Below are 25,352 nucleotides of genomic sequence, written 5' to 3'. Positions count from 1 at the left end.
TTGTTGTGTATATCTGGTTGATGTGGTGCAGGTTTGGTAGGTGTGGTGAGGTGTGTGTTTAGTTGAAGTTGTTTTGGTTTAGTTGATGTGGTGTATGTTTGGTTGATGTGGTGTATGTTTGGTAGGTGTGGTGAGGTGTGTGTTTAGTTGAAGTTGTTTTGGTTTAGTTGATGTGGTATATGTTTGGTTGATGTGGTGTATGTTTGGTTGATGTGGTGTATGTTTGGTTGGTGTGGTGAGGTGTATGTTTAGTTGAAGTTGTTTTGGTTTGGTAGGTGTGGTGTATGCTTGGTTGCTGTGGTGAAGGCTTGATTGGTGCTGTGTATACCTGGTTGGTGTGGTGAATGCTTGGGTGATGTGATGCAGGTTTCACATTTGTGGTGTATGTTTGGTTGCTGTTGTACAAGTTTGTTTGGTAGTCTGTATGTTTGCATACATGCCATATCCCCCGGCGGAATTTCTACCCATCCCCTGGAATTAAAAAAAAAATAAAAAAAAATGCTTAAGGTTGACCATGATGACTAAGTCCAAAAATTATTGTAATTTGAATGTATTTCTGTATTTATTCTTACATTATAATGCAGATATTGCGCAAATTTTCGTCGTGTAAAAATCCACTGGTGTAATATCAAAATCCCCTGGAATTCAGACCAAAATCCCCTGGGAAGCCTCTCAGAAATATGGCATGTATGTGTTTGGTTGATGTGTTGTAGGTTTTGTTGGTGTTGTGCATGTTTTGTTCTTGTGGTATAGGTTTGGTTGATGAAGTGTTATGTTGAGTTGTGTGATATAGGAATCAGGTGGTGTGTTGTGTGGTGTTTGTTTGGATGGTTTGGTGGATGTTTGAAGTAGTGCATTAAGGGTTGTGTAATGCAGGTTTCAGTACTTTTTTTGAGTTTAAATGCATGTGTATGTTTGGTGTTCATTAATTTACATATCATAATTGGGTTATGGGGGATACAGTGGTGTTCAGTTGTTTTGTACATGGTTTTGACTGTTAAATATAAATTTGGTAGATGTTTTGACGGGTTAGTCTACGTTTATAGCAGTAAAGTGTAGGTTTGGCATGTTTAAGAAGACATTCATAGAACAAATCTGCTTAGGCATGGATATTTGTATAGGTACATTTAAATTCTGTGAACAACAGGTTGAACTGTTGGTTTAGTTTTGTTACATTTTGTTACTCCAAAACATATATGTACAATAAACCAGATTTGCACCAGGCACTGTGTGAAAAGCATTACTTGAAAGATCCATATGAATGACCTTTTTTATATTATTTTTCAGTTTTGTGTTGTTACCTGGTCTTAGGTAGTTTTTTACCTCTTCACCATCAATCCCAGATTTATTCTCGCAAAAGCTACGCATGAAGATCTTCTACTGAAGTGCAATTGTCTTGGCCATCTTCTAATATTTGAGTGACTTTGGCTTCACATAGATCATACTTCACTCCTTACACTTGCAAATGCAGGGTACAAGTCTATGAAGCAAACTAAAGCAGAACTTGTTTGTTCCATTGATAAAAGGCTAATTTACAGAGTATTTTGTTATGCCAGTGAAAAAACATAGCAAGCAATATTGGACCCAGCTTTTCATTGACTATTTTTCAGTATGGGGTTAAACTTGATCATGAAAACTACTTGTTTGTGGACCCTAAATATCTCTTTGTGTGACCAGAACAATGAAAGGAAGACAATGCTCCACATCACTATCCAAGTAACAGCAACAATAGCCAGATGCCAACAACTAAGACAAAACCAGGCTATAATAATACCTCAACTTTTTTCTTCAGATAACAGATGAGCTTATACTTGTGTAAATCTTTTCTTTTAGAATAGATAGGTGCAAATGAAAAAGATTTAATTCAATAAGTGAATAGATGATATGCGATAGTTGTGAAGCGTTCCAAGATACCATCTCATCTGTTACCAAACAGATGACAGTTATTATACATTCACATGTACACATATCCAGGGTGATTTATGTAAGACAAACACTGCATATTTAAAACATACATTTTATTGGCATTTTATCCAAATAAACTACAATCTTGTACACAAATCTAACAATTGTAATGTGGGGGACCTAGTTGATAACAATACAGTTCTCACCTGTGTTCAATTTCCACCACTCTCTGTGATGATGAAAAAGATAAATTAACTTAATTAAAAGTGTGATTAACAGGAAATACTTGAAAAAGAATTCCATTCAATCATTTATTACTAGAATTGAAAAAAGTAACAAATACAAAATTTAATCTTTAGTATGTTAATCAAAATAATCCAATCAATGGAGGAATGACTGATTTTGTGTGGAAGGTAGGTAAACCTCATTAACAATCTTATCGTCTTTAAAAATCTTTGGGGGCATCTTATCAGCGAAAGTATTACACATTCATGTTTTACACCTGTTTGTTATTGGTCGCAAGGAGACTTTGAAACAAATAGTTAAACCTGATGCATTTGAAGTATTCAAGTTAAAATCCTAATTTGATTTCTGATACTGACTTTGTAGTCATCTGAATTGACATTATATTATAATGTACGCTCTTTGATAAGATGGACCATTTACCTACTTCAGTTCTTTCTTTATATTATAAATTCAATATAACGTTTTTTCGCTCTTTTTTGTTATAGGTCAAAACTAATCACACCCTCATTGAGAATGATCTTAAAAACAAAGTTACACTTTTTGTGGGCAAATAAACACACCGAGACCTGAAACCGAGAAGGTATTAAGTGACATTAAATAAAGCTGCAATTACAATCTTTTCGCTTTCAGTCCCCAAAACATAACATCACATGCAAACATGGATTTAGTTACTTGACTACTAACAGACTCAACAAAATAATAATGTGCCACATTATACAATAGGAAAACATTCAGTAAATGCTTGAAAAATTGCACCTGGGGTAAAGTTATGCCAATGATAGTATGTACATTCAGTTTATGAAAATACTTGATGTTTTAAGTTATAATCCTAACATACAACTTAAATGTTAAAGACTTGTTTTTATAATGAGTGAAACATTGCACAACTTGTATCATGAAATGGCTTTTTTGTTCATTTCAACAATCATGAAAGCGTTTTTTTGAAATCCGATATTTTCATTGAGGAGTTAAATGGTGAATATTTAAAAAAATAACAGCTATGTCAGAAACAAAATTTGATAAAACTGGGGCTTTAATTTATTGCCCAAATCTGAATGAAAATGCTTGCACTTGCGTGAATTGGATCTAGTGACATATTCAAATTCAATTCAACATTCACAAGCTCTCATTTGGATTTCAATTTGTCATTTCTCAAAAGCACAAAACTTAATACTATACATTCAACTCTATTATGATATATGAAACTCGTAAATAGAAATCTTATGTTTCATATTTCGACAAGTTTGAAAAGTAAGCTATTCATTTCATATCATTACCAATATCTGACATAATAAGTAACAACACATAAACATTCATTTGAACACACATACAGACACACAAGAATGTATAAAAAAAAAAAGAACGAAAATACCCAGTGAAACGACATAAAGAAATTTATCAATGAAAAATAAGCTTCTTGTATTGTATACAACAACTTGGAACACTACAAAGGGCTTTGAGAGGCATGTTGATCACATGATCACATCTCATGCCCATCATGTGACCATCATGTGACCATAGGTACACACATGCCCATCATGTGACCATCACGTAAATGAGGTACAGTGTGGGTTATGGCGTACTAATTATTCTCATGAACCTATATTTAAAATGACATGTTTAACATGAACAGGTAAATGAATGGAAGAAGATTTTGTAAGATGATATGAACAAGATTATGCATCACACAACTTGTAGAAGGATGGTGTTCTGACATAAACATGCATTCATTGGCGTACTAATTAAATGCAGAATAACGTCAGTATAAGAGTATGACAAGGTGAACCTGTATTACGTCTATAAACGTGGCAGCGATGAAACAAATAAAGGTTTGTTCAATAACAAACAAGTACATGAAAACTCAACAGCGTTCTATTCTAATTTATACAATCAGCACAAGAATACCGTACCGGTCTGGTTTGGCAACAACAGTCAGATTATCTGTACACGCAATTTACTACCTATATGTCAAGTAAATCTTATTCAACACCAGCAATTGTTCCTTTTATTCAGCCCCATTGGATGTAAACTGTCTATTCATTATCATATTTTCAATCTCCAGTAACCATTGAAGCGTATAAATCAATCTGACTTGGTTTACAATATTAACACAGTCACAGTTGATACAACACTGAATAAAAACTTTAAAAGTCAAAATGTCATACAATGAATCTTCCTTGTATTATTAAATCCCCCTTTATCATAATCTAACATAGATTATTTTAACTATTAGTTTATTGCAAACCTATTTTTTGTCTATTTTTCATGTTTTTCTAGCAGTTTATTTTATTATTAACAAAAAATTTCAGGCAAATAAGTATTATACCATGGATTGATCCAAACAAAAATTATGCAACTGTTGCTACTAGTTTCAGTAGAATTCACTTTATGTTGAAATTTATTGTCAAGACAAGTAGAAGCCTATTTCACCAACATGATTCTGATAAAATGTCTGCGATAGAATGCCCATACTCCAGGTATAAATGTTCAGAGGACTTCAGTAGCTGCTCAAAACACTGTTTACAGTACAATGATGTATTTTCTAAATGCAACGAACACTGGTAAATCCTGGAATTTCTAGAATGTTCCTTGCCTTCAATGGATATGCTGTCATCTAACAACAATGACACACCAAGTGATGTTTCGAAGAAATATCAACACAGGTGACTGGCTACCTTGATCTCTGGCGCGATTGGTCAAATACTTCAACACTTATGTACACACAAATAGGAACCAAATACAGCGAACTCGGAAAAGTTACAGCTTCTTATATGGATTAATCTTCCGTAGGCAATGACACCACTGTATCTGATATTACTTTATGTACAGACGTAGCACTAAGTTTACCAAAATGTCTTTTGACAAAAGTTCTTGTCAACACTGCCATCAAAATATAACTTCATACAGGGTTGCCTTTTTGTCCCCCGATCCTGTTACTATGTATTTATCATCCGTAGAAATGTCACAACTCAGAACTGAGGACGACTCCTTTGACTGAAACAGAATAGTTCAAGAATGTTAACAGATGTCCAATAAAATATCGAGAAGAATTGTTAAATTAAGTAACATAAGCTTGTGTAATGATCATTAAACAAAATTTATGTCAAAATAAGAGAAAATAACTATAAACTGGTTTATAGATTTGCTGATATTTATCAGTAGAAAAGAAATGGCAGCTGTGTGCTTTTATACTTTGGTATTTCTTATAAACCTTAATATTTTTTTATATAAAGTTTAATATCTTTCAGTTTTTATTGGAATTTGAACAATATTGTAGTTATTATTTTTCACAAAAATTACTTTGATGGTCTTCAAATTTCATTTATGACGGGTGACCTAAAAGTTTGTAGGTATAGTCATTAAAACTGTCTTTAAATGTAATTTTCCTTTTTTAAAAAGTTATTTACAACCATATAAAAAAATAAACATGATCAACCCTCAACATACAGTTGACACCCGTTGGTTCGATATCCAAGGGACCGGCTTAAGAACTTTGAGCCTTTTGAATATCGAGCCAAGTGGGAAAGCTTATATAGAGTAAAAAAACAACAGTTTGGTCCTTTACATCAAGTTTAAGCTAACAATGACATCGAGCTAATCAATATCGAGCCAACCAGTTTCATCTGTACATGTATTTTTGGTGATCAATGAAGGAAATGCCCTTTAAACATACCTGGAAAATGCTGGCGCCATATGGAGTTCTCCAGGCGTTCAGCAAGTTGTCTTTACCCGTACTGACGAACCACTTGCCGCAGTAGGCAAACTTGAGGGACAAAACGCAGCTCTCGTGCAGGTGTAGTTGGTACTTGTCTGGCTTTGTATGGTGTAACACCTCAACATTACTGCTCTCCATACTACAAAGAGGGAAGATAATCATTGAAGTGACAACGTTATTCAGTAAAAGTTTGACAAAAAATGATGCTCATCAATCTGGTGTGGTCACTTAACCAGACCAATTTGGGAGCACAGTGAAGTAAACCAAATATTTGAAATCAAGTTTTTTTCACATACAAGTTAGTATGTATTTTGAACCAAATAAATGAAAATAAAGAATTTAAGAGATTATGATTTTAATCGTTTTGGAAGCAAGATACTTTTCTTAAGAAAAGGACTTAAGTTAGTAAATGACTAAGATGTTTTACGAATACTGGCTAAGGATTTCTTGTTGGCATTGACTTTTTTCCATTTTAGCACAATTATCAACTGCCTGTAAACTGTGAATACATCTATAAGTGCTTGTATCAGATACAAGGTTTCATACAACAATCTGTTAGCAGCACCAAACTAATAATCACCACTCTGTATACACAGTTGTAAAGCTAGGGACTGACAAACAGATCAGACAAACACCATAAGCGATTAGCGAAATAATCATAGTGGCCATTTTTATTTATCATCGATTTCATAATCAAAACTGATTCATGTCAAATGGAAGGATATGTTGTGTACATTGTTATTTAAATTTATTATAAAAACGAAATTCCAGATAATTTGCACACAAGGGCTAGCAAACTGGGTGTGTAAATAACTTGAACAAGTCATCAAAAGAAAACTTTTTATATGTATGTTGTGGTTTTCAATATTATAAAATTTGTATGTTAATAATCATCCTGTGTTGTTGTTTTTTTAAAAATCAACTGCCTGTACCTTCCAAATTGGGATTTTTTCTCACTTTGAGGAAGAACAAAATCATTCCAAAAGAGCGGATATAACAAATAATCATGTTTTGTCTTTACACTTTATTAGATCAGGTCTTGTATAGGTCAACAATTTTCAAACAAGCAACATAATCAAAGCTCTACCAACTTACCCTACAGCGAGCCACTCCCCTGTGGGACAGTAACCAAGGGAGAATATCTGGGAACTGAAGTCATGCTGCTGCAGTTGTCTACCCTGCATAACAAAATATATTTTATATAATTATTCACAGTATTCCTAAGCATATTAATGCACTAACAAATCATTTTTCAACTTATCAGCAATCATTATTCAGACACTGGGGTTTTAAATCAAAACATTAATTCACTCTTTTGAAGATAATCAATGTATAATCACAATTACTCAGACTCATTAGAGAAAATTAAACTTTTTTTCATGTAGGGCTCTAGCTGCATTTAATATTGTGTCTCAATCATTCTGTTTTTAAATAAATCTGAAAAATCTTCAAATACTTGTATGAATATTCATTCACCAAAGCCCCTACCTCTCTGAGATCCCACGAGCGTACAGTGTTGTCCAAGCCGCCCGTCCACAACTTTGTCCCATCTGGTGATATATCAATACAGCTGGCACCGTCTGTGTGGCCTTGGAACTGCCTGACTAGTGTTTGGTTGTGCAGGTCCCACACAGCAATGTTCCCGTCACTACAGCAACTAAAACACACCTTGGAATCTGGGCTGATTGCAAGGGCGTAGCATGCAGGGGCGCTCGACGTCAGCTCTGCCTTGATTCTTGGAGTTGGCTGTATAGGAGATGAGCAATATTGAGATACATCTATACAATAAGATGGGTATACATTAAACATCAAATTGTTCCCCTTAACAAACAGTTCCATGTTCAAAACGTGTACAATTACCATCTCAATGTAAGATAAATGATGCTGACAGAGAACAAGTTTCACCTGTATATAATGTATATTCCAGTCACTGATATCCATAAGAAAAGTAAGTACTGCTTTTAAGCAAGGAACAGGCCATTAATTCAACTAAAAGCTATAAAACATTACCACTGGCTGTGTACTAATTTATATGAAATTTTGACATATATTATTTTTCAAAAGATATATAACAAAACAGGTAAAGTATGGTCAGTGATGACAACAGATCAAATACACTAGTACTGAAAACTGAAAAGATTCAGTTTGAGAGTACCGAGGGATTGATCCCAAAGCAGGGTTAACAGCTTGGGCAACTTTTGAAATTGTTTCCAAATCTGTCATATCCATTTCAAGGTACTTAATAATGTTTTAAACACAAATGTTCAGCATTAATCAAAGTAACCACATGTACAATAGTCTGAAATTAAAAGTCCCAACTAGAGATTGCTTTTTTGAAAAAGCGCATGTCTCCCCCATTGTGTGGTCGTAGGTGAGAAATAATCAATGATGGATCCCAAAATCAATAGGGGCCATCAACTAGTCATGACTATTTGGCATACCAAGTATGAAGTTCCTGGGTGTAAACGTTCTTGAGTTATTGAGCAGAAACCGGTTCTTCACCTCAAGGTCAGTGACCTTGACCTTTGACCAACTGATTGCAAAATCAACTAGACATCATGACCAACCTCACTTCAAAGTTTGGTGAACCTAGATCAAAGCATTCTCCTGATATTGCACGGAAATATTTTTTTACATTAGAGGTCACAGCGACGTTGACCTTTGACCTTGTGACCCCCCAAAATATAGGAGTTTTCTAAACCTCATGATCAACCTCCCTACCAAGTTTGGTGAACCTAGGTCAAACCATTCTCAAGATATTGAGCGGAAATGTTTTTTACATTGGGGGTCGCCGCGACCTTGACCTTTGACCTAGTGACCCCAAAAACAATAGGGATCTTCTACACCTCATGACCAACCTCCCTACCAAGTTTGGTGAACCTAGGTCAAACCATTCTCAAGATTTTGAGCAGAAATGTTTTTTATATTGGGGGTCGCCGCGACCTTGACCTTTGACCTAGTGACCCCAAAAACAATAGGGATCTTCTACACCTCATGACCAACCTCCCTACCAAGTTTGGTGAACCTAGGTCAAACCATTCTCAAGATATTGAGCGGAAATGTTTTTTACATTGGGGGTTGCCGCGACCTTGACCTTTGACCTAGTGACCCCAAAAACAATAGGGATCCTCTACACCTCACGACCAACCTCCCTACCAAGTTTGGTGAACCTAGGTCAAACCATTCTCAAGATATTGAGCGGAAATGTTTTTTACATTGGGGGTCGCCGCGACCTTGACCTTTGACCTAGTGACCCCAAAAACAATAGGGATCTTCTACACCTCACGACCAACCTCCCTACCAAGTTTGGTGAACCTAGGTCAAACCATTCTCAAGATATTGAGCGGAAATGTTTTTTACATTGGGGGTCGCCGCGACCTTGACCTTTGACCTAGTGACCCCAAAAACAATAGGGATCCTCTACACCTCACGACCAACCTCCCTACCAAGTTTGGTGAACCTAGGTCAAACCATTCTCAAGATATTGAGCGGAAATGTTTTTTACATTGGGGGTCGCCGCGACCTTGACCTTTGACCTAGTGACCCCAAAAACAATAGGGATCTTCTACACCTCATGACCAACCTCCCTACCAAGTTTGGTGAACCTAGGTCAAACCATTGTCAAGATATTGAGCGGAAATGTTTTTTACATTGGGGGTCGCCGCGACCTTGACCTTTGACCTAGTGACCCCAAAAACAATAGGGATCTTCTACACCTCATGACCAACCTCCCTACCAAGTTTGGTGAACCTAGGTCAAACCATTGTCAAGATATTGAGCGGAAATGTTTTTTACATTGGGGGTCGCCGCGACCTTGACCTTTGACCTAGTGACCCCAAAAACAATAGGGATCTTCTACACCTCATGACCAACCTCCCTACCAAGTTTGGTGATCCTAGGTCATGCGGTTTTCCAGTTATCGATCGGAAACGAAGTGTGACGTACGGACGGACTGACGGACTGACGGACTACCGGACTACCGGACTGACGGACAGGGCAAAAACAATATGTCTCCCCCAGAGAGGGGGAGACATAATTCTTATTTCAGTCTTAATCCTGTGCATTATCATGCAGTGAAAGAAATTGACCAGAACCAACCAACGTTGACACTATGTCACCTACCATCCCCACCATCTCACACAATGTTGGCACTACGTCATCCACCGTCAATACTATGTCACCCACCATCAACATAATGTCACCCTATGTATACACCCACCATCGCGACTATGTCACCAAGCGTCGACACTATGTCATCCACTGTCAACATCATGTCACCCACCATATACATTATGTCACACTCTGTCGACACTGTCACGCACAATAGATACCAAGTCACCCACATAATGTCACCCACCGTTGACACTATGTCACCCACCATCTACATTATGTCACACACCGTAGATACTATGTCACCCACCACCAACATTATGTCATCCACTGTCAACAGTATGTCACCCACTATCGACACTTAGTCCACCACCGTCGACACTATGTCTCCCACTGTGATCACTACTTCACTAACTGTCAACACTACATCACCCACCATCAACATTATGACACTCAGCGTCGACACTTTGTCACCCACTATCGACACTAAGTCACCCACTGTTGACACTATGTTTCTTGAATCTATCATATTCTGATAAGAGTTCTATCTGTAAAACACTCACCGCTGCAAGGTCCCATATTGACAGTGTGCTGGCCTCCCCTCCCACCACAAGTGTTCGCCCATCCTGGAGAAGCTTGATTGACCGGATATAGTTGTCACGTTGCTGAAAAAACGCAATTTAAAATTATGTTTATCCAATAGTAACTTAACCCACCAACTGAGTTATTGAAACTGTACATGAAAGCAAAGCGGGACAGTTATGCTTTCTTTGAATCACAAGGGTTGGGTTTGGTTACTGTTTTTTATCATATGTTCAAGCTTACTGTGCAATATTTAGCGTTTGTATATTGGAATAAAGTTGTTATCTATCTTCACAGTATTTAATGCATGGTTAGAGCTCTGCTTACTGGTCACCATTCTAATATGAGAATTAATGCATAAACAAACATGGTACAATTCATAATAAACAAGAGATGTTTGTCAAACATTATGCCCCCTGAGCGCCAAGTTGCCAGAAATATTTGGACAATTGAATGAAATATGCATGGACTGAAATGACAGCTGATTTGTCATTGGATGCATATGAGGCAGGTCATCTACTGGTCATACCTAATCTTCATGTCAAGTTTGATGACCATAGGTCCGGGAATTGTTGAGTTATCACTCGGACAAGCTTTGGTCTTCCAACAGACCGACCGACATGTGCAAAGCAATTATATAACCCCTCTGCTTCGAAGGGGGGCATAATTAAACTAGATGTTCACTGAAAACTGATACTTCAACTCATGCATTTAGTGACATATAAATTTCTACTGTCTACTATATAAGAAAATAAAATATGGACAATCAGAAAACCTTTTTTCAGCTTACAGTCACACTGACCTTGACCTTTGACCCACTGACCTCAAAATCAATAGGGTTCATCTGCTGGTCATGACCAATAAGCCTACCTAGTATGAGGTCCCTGGGTCAAAGCGTTCTCAAGTTATTGATCGGAAACCGTTTTTCATGTTAAGGTCACACTGACCTTGACCTTTGACCTCAAAATCAATAGGGTTCATCTGCTGGTCATGACCAATACACCTACCAAGTATGAGGTTCCTGGGTCAAAGCGTTCTCAAGTTATTGATCGGAAACCGTTTTTCATGTAAAGGTCACACTGACCTTGACCTTTGACCCACCGACCTCAAAATCAATAGGGTTCATCTGCTGGTCATGACCAATAAGCCTACCTAGTATGAGGTCCCTGGGTCAAAGCGTTCTCAAGTTATTGATCGGAAACCGTTTTTCATGTTAAGGTCACACTGACCTTGACCTTTGACCCACTGACCTCAAAATCAATAGGGTTCATCTGCTGGTCATGACCAATACACCTACCAAGTATGAGGTTCCTGGGTCAAAGCGTTCTCAAGTTATTGATCGGAAACCGTTTTTCATGTAAAGGTCACACTGACCTTGACCTTTGACCCACTGACCTCAAAATCAATAGGGTTCATCTGCTGGTGATGACCAATACACATACCAAGTATGAGGTCCCTCGGTCAAAGCGTTCTCAAGTTATTGATCGGAAACCATTTGGTATTCCGACCGACCGACCGACAGACAGACAGACCGACCGACCGACCGACCGACCGACCGACATGTGCAAAACAATATACCCCACTTTTTTCAAAAGGGGGCATAACAAAGCATATTTTAAAGTATACATGTATGAGAACTTGTGTAACAAACATTCTGAACATCCTCGTTCATTGTCAAACAACAAAAATCTGTATCAACTCTTTCTTCATCCTTTTTTACTGAATAGTTTCTTTACCTGTGTTATGCTGACATTTGAAATCTAGCAAAGAAACCAGTATGTTTCATATAAGTATATTTAGTGGTAACATTCTCTCATGAGCCTAAAACTTCAGAAACATAATTATGTAAACTGTTTCTGTTTGAGGAATTTAGATCAGGTGTTGGTATCTTATAGTTACAGTCTATTATAATTCTTTAAACAATGACCACACATGTAAGCAGTCTTATAACATTATGATGTTGTTTTATTTGTAAATGTGAACGAGAGTATAATAATATTAAACTATTACACACTCTGTTGAGTGCTAATGTTGACATTCATTTAGTGGTACTTACCAGACAGTCTAGTTGTGAGATAGGATTCTTGTTTCCTGGTTGGCTAATGTCCCAAACTTTTACACAGCCCTGCAATACATACATAGTCATTCATAACAATCATACAATCAAAATTGAAGGATCAGAAAACAACATGTTACTAAGTTTTTTTTTGAAAGGCATAAATTAGAGATCGGAGTCAAGAAAATGTTTGCAAGGTCATTCAAAAAACTTACTTTCATAGACATTGAAACATCCCATTGACATTATGTATTATGTAGGGTATAGTCTAGCAGTAAACCTTCAAACCACACCCTGATCAAAAGCCACATGAGTTAATTATTACATTCTAATGTCTAGAAGAAGTTTTTTTCTACTTATATAAAGGACACAATTGTTTCTTTGTGTTCTTTTCTCTGGTTAATACAAATGGATGACAAAACTTTTTAAAGATGAAACCAAGAACATGATCATAACAAATCTCCCTTTTTATATGTGAAGGTTTTACATTGACACAGTAGTTATGAATAAACGCTGTTCCAAGACAGTACAAGGCCACAACAACAGTCCCTAGTTCAACACTTTTATTAGTCAATAAAATTTTAGGATTGGCAGAAAAAAGAGTGGGTGGGCGGGATGAAAATTAAGAAATTAAATTATGCTCATCTTACCCTTATGACGATACTGAAAATCATCCGAAATTAAACAAGAGCTGTCACGGAGACAGTGCGCTCGACTATTCCGCCGCTTTTCAATGTAAGGATTGAAAAGTTTTGGCGAAACAATTACATGCATGGATCACTGTTAGATTAGATTTCAATGCAATACATGGTGTGTTGAGATATTAACATAAATGTGGTTCCATGCAAAATTTTAAGGAGAATTTTAAGCCTAATAATAAAGGGCCATTATTTGCAAAATACAGTTGAATACCATTGTATAAGTCTCAATGCAAAACATCAAATAGTTGCTGAGATATTATCCTATGTGTGCTAACATGCAAGACCTTAACCAGAATTTCTAAGTTGCATAATAAAGGGGCAAAAATTATATATTATAAAAAAGATAGAGTTTTCTCCCACCTCAGATAAGTAGATCCATTAATTTAACCATGCTAGAAATTCTTATCTTGCCCACGGGCGAAGATAAAATGCCCGTATGGAACTTCTTTTAATGGTTACCACATTGTAATTACCTCCCTTGTTGAAGACTGTCGTCTGTAGCGCACCATGGAAACCTTGTCTTGTGGCAATATTTAAAAGGAGAGTTAATTATTTCTCGCTTCAAATGTCACCAGAAAACAGTTTTCACGCACCTTTCAAGAAATAATGCTTCACTCTTCTTAGAACTATTTAAAGACCGATCAGACCATTTACATAGTCTGAATCACTGCGCGAATATCCATGACAACCACGAATTATTGCATATCGGTACGCAATTATTTTCACTAAGCACAAAAGAGTTCCGGCAAAAAAATACATTTTTACTTAATTTTGTTCAACTGAGGTGGGAGAAAAAGCATCTTCCATGGCCGAGAGTGTAAGATAGGTTCATCCCAACCCTCGCGCAGGGTGTTTTGCGGTAAACCTCGTTTCCGCAAAACACACTACGCTTGGGTCGGAATGAACCTATCTTACACTCTTGGCCATGGAAGATACTAATAATCTTACTTGATTAATTAGAAGGTTAAATAGATGGGAGCCTGTGTGTAAAGTTTCAATGCAATACATGATGTATTCGCTGAGGTATTGACTTAAAAGTGGTTACATGCAAAACCTTAACCAGAATTTCTATGTCGAATAAAAAAGGGGCCATTATTTTAATTTAATGCAAACTGGAGTTATCTTTCTTAGTTATTTAAGTAGATTGGATGGTTGAGTACCATTGTATAAAGTCTCAATGCAATCCATCAAGTAATTGCTGAGATATTAACCTATGTGTGCTTACATGCAAAACCTTAACCAGAATTTCTATGTCGAATAAAAAAGGGGCCATTATTTTAATTTAATGCAAACTGGAGTTATCTTTCTTAGTTATTTAAGTAGATTGGATGGTTGAGTACCATTGTATAAAGTCTCAATGCAATCCATCAAGTAATTGCTGAGATATTAACCTATGTGTGCTTACATGCAAAACCTTAACTAGAATTTCTAAGTCAAATAATAAAGGCCCATAATTTGCATTATATTCAAAAAAGTGTTATCTGGGAATACATATCTAATGTTTCAATGCAATACATGATATATTAGCTGAGATATTGACTTAAATGTGATTACATGCAAAACCTAAACCAGATTTTTTAAGTCGAATATTAAAGGGCAATTATTTTGCATTAAATGCAAACTAGAGTTATCTTACTTGGTTAATTAAGTAGATTGGATGGTTGACTACCATTGTATAAAGTCTCAATGCAATACCTCAAGTAGTTGCTGAGATATTAACCTATGTGTGCTTACACGCAAAACCTTAACCAGAATTTCTAAGTCGAATTATAAAGGACAATTATTTGCATTAAATGCAAACTAGAGTTATCTAACTTGGTTAATTTGGTAGGTTGGATGGTTGAGAACCATTGTATCAAGTATCAATGCAATACCTCAAGTAGTTGCTGAGATATTAACCTATGTGTGCTGACATATAAAACCTTAACCAGAATTTCTAAGTCGAATAATAAAGGCCTATTATTTGCATTATATTCAAATAATTGTTATCTAACTTCATGAATTTAGTATGTAAGATAGTTGGGAATACATATCCAAAGTTTCAATGCAATAACTGATGTATTTACTGAGATAATGACTTAAAGGTGCAAAACCTTAACCAAGGTGTGATGCCGACGCCAGGGTGAGTAGTATAGCTCTCCTTATTCTTCGAATAGTCTAGCTAAAAACCTAGCCTATTCTTTGAACAGAAAATGAGCTAAAGAAAGTCTTGCCTTTCCTTTAGTTAAACAGAGAAAAGTGAACATTCCCTTCCAAAGACCATGGATTTAATCTCACCTTTCCTCCTGTGTAAACATGCCGGGTTGGGTTGCTAATAGTGACGGCGCATACGACCTCCCCATGGTTTAGCGTGTTGATCTGTCGCGCATGGCGAGGAATTCCTGGACCTATAAGCGCGTCTGGCGGGAAAGGAACAGGCTGCATCTGTCCATCAGCGCTGACGTGGAATGAGTATGCTCTGCAATAGGAAGAATCAAGTACTGCAGAATTCCTAATAACCTGTGAAGTATCAATTTAAGGAAACAAAATATACTGTGCCACTATAGGCATTTATTCAACAAATTGTAGACTGTCCTGCCGATTTTCCTTTAGTATTCATTCAAGTAGTATACATAACTTGAAGGTAACACAATCTTGGGTTGAAACCAGTTCCGGTGTCCATTTCAATAAGCAATGAGAAAGCACCCATTATGGGGATCAAACCTATAACCTCTTCGGTTATAGTTGCAACATCAATTTATTTAATCCTCCATTCTGTTGGGCGACTTCACTAGACTTAATTATAAATCACTCACACGTTATTTTTAAACTATTCGTATGTAACTATTCTAAATTTGCACCAGATCTATTTATAACTTACGGTTTTCCCCCTGGAATGTTTCCATTTATAGCAGGACGAGCACTATGGGGGAAATCCTGAAACAAAACATCACCGTATGAAACATCACACAATTGACATGAATCTCAATCAGATTACGAGCATCCTTGATAATTACCTACTTTGTTCAACGAAAGATTATATTGAATTAAAGTCCATGTGCATTTAGTTGTCCAGGGTAACTAGTGACTAGTAAATCGCTCCATTGGTAGAACATTTATTTATGTTGATGTCAGTGTGTTTCAGCATCAGGTCAGTCCTAAGTTGATGCTCCATACCACAATGAATACATCTGTTTTTATGTGATTACCAGCTCCCTAAATATGAATACAAACTTTTAAGTGCTTTAAAGTTTCATATTAAAACTGTGTATTGTACATAGTATTCTTTTATGCTATTTGACTGCTGCAAATCATGCATTTGTTATATATATAACTTCTAACATATCCTAGTCTTCCTTATATTTTTGGAATGTTTTATAATATGATACATCTAAACTAAAGTACAAAATATATATAAGGTATAATAAAAAAATAAGTATTTAACACAATAATTCATCACAAAATCATGCAAATTTGTATTTTGAGAACATGTGATAGCATGATCAAATAGATTTGCCATAGTATCAGGTTTTCAACACAATGTATCTAGATTACTGAATATTCTGGCTTGGAAATCTTTTAATCATCTGACAGTCTTACAATATTCATACCAAATGTGAATTCAAAGTGTATCTACTAATTAAAAGAGCATTCATGGTAAACCACAACACTCAAGTGACAACACATATCTGAGTAACCACAGGACAGCTAGCTAATCTATAGCAAAAAAGTAGTAAAAGCCTTATATTGAAATAGTACACTAGCAGAAAAAATAACTGTACACGATAACAATTTTGTCCAAACATGATCCAGACACGTCCCATGATGAAATGATGAATACTGTAATTATCTGCTGTACAAATGGTCCACCACAAGAGATGTGGCTATTTTCAGTACAAGTTGCTAGAAAGTACTTTTAAACAGGGGTATATCTTTGCATTTACAGTTACCTGATGCCCCTAGTATAGTCATATTAGCTAATGTGCAGTTAATTTGCATTCACCTTGTGGTTTAGATGTGCATCAATGTTTGACCATAAAATACATATTTGTAACTGTTTGCACACAAATGCAGACAAATCCACTTTATAGACTGCTTCAAATCCACGAGGGTTTGATTTTCACTTACATTTACAATTCCATCCCATTGAGAATTCAAAATCTTTAATTGATAACTATAACAAGAGCACTGCGGAGGAAATGCAAACGCCCATCTGTTAACTTTCTCTCAGTCAAACAAGGAGCAAAACTCAACAACTACTAAAGCCCGATTTATGGGCCTTGCTCTTAATGTGCCTATTGCCTCTAGTTAGCATGTGCACTAAGTTTTCATTGGAATATCTTGAGCAAGTTTTTTTAACTATCAGAACCAACACCAAGGCTATGAAAATACCTCCCGTCATATTGGTCCAACCAGAGAAATCATGAAAAAAGGACCTCATGGACTTAAAGCAACATAATGTTAATATTGTACAAAACATATTCAACACTAACATGTGATTCGCCTACCATGGGTCCCCGGGGGTAACTATTGAGGCCGGGCGAAATGTTGTTAATGGAGGCAGCCCCGGAGTAGGCGGCAGGGCTCAGGTCAGCGGCCGTCATGCCGTGACCGGATGAAGGCATGAATGGATAGCCTGCTGCGAAAAATAAAGCATTGTGTTAACATTTGTGATATAGAGAAGTACACTATTATTTCATAGAGATTATATCAGGTCAGCGAGCACTATCATGTGGACACATGATGGAATAAATGAATAGCTTGCGACAGAAGTAAATTACAATGATAGTTTTGTAGAGTATTATTTTTATCATTTGCCAGAAATGCACATGGTTCATAATATGTAGTAAGATTTATGTGTACATCTTAACTGCTTTCGTAAAATGTTGAACCAAAATAACGTCAAGGCTTATGAAAATACTCTGTCTGTCTTTCCAAAAGAAAAACGTAGAAAAATGGACAAGATAAAGAAACATCTTCTTCAATATTACGATATAGTCTGACAAACGTGTGTTTCCACCAAGGAAAGGAAAGACGATCTCAGAAATCTGAAATCCACAGATACTTAAGTTTATTTTTCTAATTCCCACAAGTAATTTTCTTCTAAATAGTTCCTTCTAATTGTTATCTATATATATTCTGTCATCACTATTAAAATGCTGGTTTTCTTTTTCAAAACACATCTCTATGGTAACATGAATGAAAAAAAGTATCTACATATGAATCACTCACAATTTGCTGCTATATTTAACACAATCTATGGAGCACAATAATGAAATGAGGCGCTTTCAAAAAAGCTGCCCGTCAGCAAGTCAGGCGGCATAATACTTTTCCGCTTGTTTTCTAAACATATTGGTCAACATTTGCAAGAACAGCAAAGTCTGAACACAATGTAATAAAACATGTGAGAACGTAACGTAGTCAAAGTTACTTTCGAGAGATTTCAGAAATGAATTGGTGAGATTTCAGATTTGTATTGGTGAGATTTAAGGTCTTGTTGAGTTTTCAGATTGTGTATAACAATGCTGAAGACAAAACATCGGTGAACGAATAAATAATTATCAAAGACCAAAACAGATATAATCATGATCCAAAATAATGTAGATGATCACCAAAATATGAGCACCACTGTGGAATGCTTCTCTTGGTAAAAAAATGTTGAAATGTCCAGAATCACAGATGCTCAAATAAATGATATCACCATTCAATTTATGCCATTATTTATGGTCTCCATATTAAATGCATTTTCAATTCTAACTGCAACAAATCAAGTAACAAACTAAAATTGAAATACAAAATGTGCAAACAACCAGACAAGTTAAAAATCCAATAGGGCCTCACCAATTTGTGGGGGTTTAATGAGGGCTCCTGGCTTCACTGGGCCAGTTGAGGGCCCAGGGGTTGTACTACCCGAGCTGGTAGGTGTTGACGATTTGGGTACAGGGGTGGCCGCCTTTTCACTCTGAAAAAAAAGGCAAAATATTAGTACTAAAAGTGAATGACAAACAAATTCTTAAACATAATTGACTTATATTCGGGTATTGGGGTTTCCACTTTGTCCGCATTTATTATCAGAAAGTGATGGACAAACTAGCATATGACTTCAGGTGAAATATTTTCAAGTCTCTGTTAACACTTTCAGAAATGGACACACCTGGCGTTGTAAGATGGCAACAACAGAGCTCACTCAGTCCATGGTTTAAATATGGTTCTTATAAAGAGTTGTTATAACTTTCTATAAATGTAGTAGAATGACAAAGACATTTGTTGTTATGTCTGATGTTAGGTAGGTGCACACTGCGGTGACACCCTATCATCCTTTTCTGGATTCTTATAATCCTTCGTGTTATCACTATACAGCTATTTTCAAGCTGGTAATATAAAGTGGATTTTTAAACGTGTGGCTGCCAGTCTTCCTTTTCTGGATTCTAATAATCATGCAGATTATCACTATAGAGCTATTTTCAAGCTGGTAATGTATAGCAGGTAGTCTGAAATGCTTGTTATGTTTGATGGAATGGTTGGGGGGTTTTATGGACTTGAGCATTAAAAAGTACCTCATTGTAATGTTTGGTGGATGTCAAAGACGTGACACAATGCAGCAACTGACCTTCCATCCAAGTCCACATATCATTTCCTTATGGTTTAAATAAATTTTATATGTAAAGATTTTCTATTAATATATGAGATGAGGCAAGAACACAAACCTCTTTGTTATGTTTGGTGGATGTAGATGATGTGTCACTACGTGGCGATGCTCGATCTCGGTCCCGATCTTCTTTCTTGTGATTCTCCATCGGCTTTAACTTTGGAGACAGGTCGCCATTTAGTGATGTTGGCTCCTGAAGTTTTAGTTCATTGTAATGTAATGGACTTGTTTTCATTTAAAAAAACAATCATCAAAAATAAAAATTTGAAGATCTTGGTCTGCCTTCAATGTATTGCCAACGTTTTTTTTTTTTCTCAAAGTTGACCAAGATGACACTGCAGCCACTAAAGGCTATAACAATACCTTAAAGATAACTTTTTTTGTCGAAATGAAAAATATGAGATTGGCTCAAATTGATTACTTTTTTCTCCAACCTTCATAATCCAAACAAATAGCAAATAGAAGTTGTACAACTCTGCCAACCATCTCTCATACACACCTCTCTCAAAAAGGGAGTTGTTTAATTTCTCTCCCAAAATGGGGAGATATTAGAGAAGTTCCGAAGAACCATTAATATGTGTACTTGTGAGTGTTAGTTCACATACACGTTAACATTAAATCTTCATTTAAAAGTAATTTGTTATATCTTTCTTTATGGTTCTATTACTCTCCTTATACTTTCGTTCATGTCATTTCAACGCAGTACAATGTACACATACCTGGATGATGTAGCACACAAAAAAGAAGTAAATACATTCATATTCAAATACGGTTTCAGAATATCTATAATAACTCTCTCATTTCCAAAGTACATCAAGAGTTACTCACCCCTTCCTTTCCCACGTCCACAACCAGTTCCGAGTCACTCTTCTCTGCATCACTGTCCTGGAGAAATAGCATACATGATTTTAGTAAAGAATTACTTATTTATTATAATAAGATAAAACATTCATTTATCATCTAAAGATTTGACAAGTCTAGTTTTAAGCTTGTACCATATTTGGAAAGTTTTTTTATGTTTACGATCATTTGTCAATTCTCATAACAGAAGAGTAACCAGTAGGCAGAGCTCTCATCATGCAATTAACAGTATACGGTGAAATAACAACCATACTCCTTATAACCATGCTACTTATTGAAAGCGGTCCATGACGATATGTAAGGGAACAGTTACTGCACCAACAATCCTTGCAAGTGAAATTTAACTAGAGCTTTGGGTGGTTGGTGCAGCAACTATTTCACAGTCTACCTGCCTCCTCGATCATATTTTGCATAAATTCTGACTGGACAGAAGAGGATAATCAATGACAAGCCTGGAAAAAATTGAATTCTGATGTGTGCCAAGTAATTATTCTTCAATGCTCAATGCTGTATTCAAATACAATTTGCTTCCCAGTTATAATGGGCAATCTGGACTTGCAATCAGATTTATATGTTAATTTTTGAACATGGTCAAGAGTAGATCTGTACTCACACTGTTTTAACTTTAACATGAAACAATGAAAAAATCCTGCCATGAAATTATAATATAATTGATAAATGTATATTTTCTGGATTCATTCAGGATTTCAATTAATTTCATGCTCCATAGCAACAGTATCATTTAATACAGTAAATTGACATCAGCTAGATATTTTCTGTGTTCATGTATTTTTTGCCTTATGAAACTTTCTGTATTAATGTGTTGTTTTATTCAAGAAAATCTAATATTTCATAGCATTGTTGAAAAAGAATTTAAAAAATAAATAATACCATAAATATTCTTGATACAAATTATTATAAATTCCTACAATAATACTCCATTTCTGTCTAATTAATTACAAACAACAAGAGCACCATTCTCATTACGACATACAGACTAGTGACAGCTATTAGATAGCTGTTTTGTATCTTAATCCTGCTGTAATGAACATCACATCAAATTATTTGGTATATGCTTTCATGAATCTTGTCTGTGGTTTCCTTTGTACCATCTAAAGCAGTACTTACAGATCTAATCAAACCTTCATTACATAATCATTCATGTTAAAAGTTCACAAGAACTACGGTAATCTTGAATTGTCTACAATAAAATAACTCCTAGTTTAAATGTCAAAATTATCATTTTATACCACAAAACAATTTTGCTTTTCATTAATGTACAGTTTAAGCTTTTCGTAATGGACTTTTTTTTGTCTGCTAGTTTTGCATCTAAATAACGAATCACAAGATATTGATTCCCTGAGTCTCGAAAAAAAGAATCGTTCATACTGAAATGGAACGGTCTGTTAAACGTTGATTAAAAATCTATAGAGAAGCACATTTTTTTTTCGCCTATCATTATTGTTAACTGAGGCTGCAGGAAGTTAATTATAATGCAAGCATTTGATGATAATGATTATGTCAACTACAAGTTTAATTCTGAGGAAAGGGCAGACTGATTTAGTATCTCACATTACGCAAACTAACACGACCTTAAATAATACTGATCCATAGACAATCAATACTGACTGTTAAAAGTGTGGGTTGACTTTCCCATATTTCAACAAAACAATCATCAGCATTAAGTGTCTGAAGCTGTTTTAGAGCAATTCCCAATTGAATATACCTTTACATTTTTGGGGTCTATTTTTTTCTAGGAAAAACATTTGCCCTAGACAGGTTGGTAGTAAAATCAAACAAATTGATCTTTGTTTTGACTTGTTTTAAAAAATATCAAAAGTAGATTCATACCAGTTCTTATTTGCCTAAGGTTATTACTGATCAAAGATATAAATGCCAAGGAATTATAACTAGAGCTGTCACAGGAGTTATGCATACCCCTGAATGTTTACTGCACACAGGAATGGCAAACTATTTCTAAGAAAAGAGGCCATAACTCTGGAGGTTATTGTACACTTCATTTTCACTTATCATGTTAAACCAATGTGTGTTAGTTTTTAAGTTATGCTCCAATCAAGGAAAAGTGATAAAAGGCAATAACTGAGATAAGCTGAAATAGAGTTATGGTTTGTGTGCACTATATTTCCTTTCATTATGATTTATCATCGTATGAAATTTAATTAAATTCCATCCAGTAGTTTTCAAGTTAGGCTCCAGACAAAAAAAATTGCAACGGACAGACAAACGGACAGACAACAAGGTGACTCCAAAATACTCCCTTGAACTTCGTTTGTCCGGGGTATAATAATTATCAAACCATTCTTGTCAGTGACAAGGACAATGCAAATGATGACAACACCGAGGTTACAACAATACATTTTACTTTTCTATTTCAAAAACAGACAACCTAAAATCATGTCCTCTTATGGCACAACTTAATTGGTGATTGATAATTGTAAATGGTCAACTGACCTCATCGATACTTACTGCTCCTTTATCGTCTGCCCGTCGTTTCTTTGATGGTTCGCCAGAAATATCGGGCGGAGTGTGAGAACGGGGTCGGTACTTGTCACGCTCCGCTGGAGATGCTGATGAACGCTGTAAACATAAAATTAAAACTTAATACAAGAAATTAGAAATTAGATCAAACTTCATTCTTTGTCATATATATTAATCATGTTAATCACACCATAGATAGAAGAGACAAAAAGCAAATCATATTTAACTGAAAAATATTTTTAACATCCTATCTCCTTATTTGAGTTCAAACTCATATCCATGATTCTGTTCTGATGAGGTACAATACTGTGTTATTTAAGTAAAAAAAAAATATATTGCAATTTTACGACATCCTGCAAATTAGAGAAATGAGCAAAAACTAATTCATTAAGAGCAAGACTGAGGTATGAAAAGGTCATTCAAAACAGCTATACATAGTACTAATCACAAGAAGAGAACAGCTTGATTTTTGTTTACACAAGCTCATGATCACAGTCTTACAATGAAAATTAAGTTACAAGCAAGTAGGTCTCTCTCATGCAAGAGCATTATAAAACAATTATCTGCCTTAATTAATTCCAAGAGAGAAATAATAGAAGCGCAATTGCTAAAAACATGGTAGAAAGTCATTATTTCCATTTCTTCAATCTATAATATAGTGCTCCTTGATGTAATTCTTCTTCCATTCAACCCAATTTAACCTTGCAGAAGTAATATATGCATAATGATAGCAAAATGTTATACAAAAGAGGTATTCATTTCTCAAGTGACAATTCTAATATGAAATTATTTTTTCACTTTTCACATTTACTTTTTTTTCATGATTATACAAAAACAAGTTTAAATAGTAAACCTCTTGTAACAAAGCTAAATGATACTCCAAAAAGACATTAACTTAATGTCACTCAAACCGAATAACCTCGCAACTATTGAGACACTTTGCGACAGTTGCTTCCCTTACACAAGACCGAACGCACCCTAGGCATCATTGGGAAGTAATTACAGTCGGCTGGCAGACAGTCATTCAGCCTTCAGCATAAATCGCGACTAATGTGATATCGATTTTTCTGCAGAGAGAGGTAATCCCTCGATGGTGTGTGCCGTCTCTTGAGGTGACCAGGGAAGGCAGGAATTAGCTTGATCACAACACTCACAAGACTTGCTGGACATGCTAATACCGTACATGGAGAGAATATACTATGCATCTCTGACTGTAAAATCTTGGACAATACAAAGAAACTATGCTGGCACCATCCACTCCTAGATAAGTTTGTTTAAATTCCAAGACAAGGTTTGCAGACTAGGTTCATCTGTTTTCATTATTCTGTAGTGTTCCCTCATTCATGAAACATAAAGCATTTATTTATAGCTGTATGACATGGAACTAGCTACAAGAGCAATCAGATCTAACAAAGCCAGACATTGTTTCAGCCGTATAGACAATAAACAATTACAAGTTCTGCCCCCACCCCCTCCCCCTTTTCTCCCCCACCCCTCTCTAGACCAATCTCTTGACATTTATCATCACTTCTATGAAAAGCACCCCAGAAGTCAGAGTGACCTTTCACCCAGACAAGAATGAACAACAAAGACCTACAAAACCTACCAGGCATACAACTGTAACCACTGCTACCAGACACCCCCACTAACAGCCAGTTGCCTATCAGTGCTACCCACAGTGGCAAACAGGGGCTTTCTCCAGTTCTGCTGGTATTGGGTTGTGTTTATATTTGAGTAGGAACAGATAGACAGGCAAACACATTTCATCTGTTTGCGGATCTGTTTTCTTAATTAATCAGGGTTTTATTGACGGAGAACTTCTGAACAATAATGAGAAAACCACATGCAGTAAAAAAATACACAAAAATTTCGAAAATTGCAGGTACAACGTCTGTGTACATAAGAAAGTTTACATAACTGTGTTTCGGCATGCCATCATAACTTCAGAATACCTTCATAATCATGTTAAAGAAAGGGGTTCCATATAATAGCCTTTAGCTTTCTTCCCAATTCTTGACTTGTATATGTATGTTTTATATATATATTTTG

General features: G+C 35.8%; 1 protein-coding gene across 8 annotated transcripts in view; it reads right to left on the bottom strand.

Annotated features, from left to right (window-relative positions):
- Positions 1 to 2,003: 2,003 nt before the first annotated feature.
- The window catches only part of LOC128227378 (transducin-like enhancer protein 4), a 52,046-nt gene continuing 28,697 nt past the window's right edge, over positions 2,004 to 25,352 (bottom strand). For 4 of the 8 annotated variants that reach the window (XM_052937840.1, XM_052937846.1, XM_052937842.1 and 1 more), the window contains 13 exons: positions 23,277 to 23,402; positions 20,772 to 20,828; positions 20,002 to 20,136; positions 19,136 to 19,256; positions 17,788 to 17,933; positions 16,176 to 16,231; positions 15,593 to 15,773; positions 12,615 to 12,683; positions 10,540 to 10,641; positions 7,355 to 7,612; positions 6,962 to 7,044; positions 5,825 to 6,005; positions 2,004 to 5,145 (listed from right to left, as the gene is read on the bottom strand). In XM_052937840.1, the coding sequence (XP_052793800.1) occupies positions 5,038 to 5,145; positions 5,825 to 6,005; positions 6,962 to 7,044; positions 7,355 to 7,612; positions 10,540 to 10,641; positions 12,615 to 12,683; positions 15,593 to 15,773; positions 16,176 to 16,231; positions 17,788 to 17,933; positions 19,136 to 19,256; positions 20,002 to 20,136; positions 20,772 to 20,828; positions 23,277 to 23,402 (1,623 nt within the window). In that variant the 3' untranslated portion in view covers positions 2,004 to 5,037. The remainder of the gene's footprint in view (positions 5,146 to 5,824; positions 6,006 to 6,961; positions 7,045 to 7,354; positions 7,613 to 10,539; positions 10,642 to 12,614; positions 12,684 to 15,592; positions 15,774 to 16,175; positions 16,232 to 17,787; positions 17,934 to 19,135; positions 19,257 to 20,001; positions 20,137 to 20,771; positions 20,829 to 23,276; positions 23,403 to 25,352) is intronic. The other 4 variants (XM_052937844.1, XM_052937847.1, XM_052937843.1 and 1 more) reach the window with 3 other exon arrangements.

The sequence above is a fragment of the Mya arenaria genome, chromosome 3 (assembly GCF_026914265.1).
Source record: "Mya arenaria isolate MELC-2E11 chromosome 3, ASM2691426v1".
Taxonomy (NCBI): domain Eukaryota; kingdom Metazoa; phylum Mollusca; class Bivalvia; order Myida; family Myidae; genus Mya; species Mya arenaria.
This window is presented reverse-complemented; position numbering and strand designations above follow the sequence as displayed.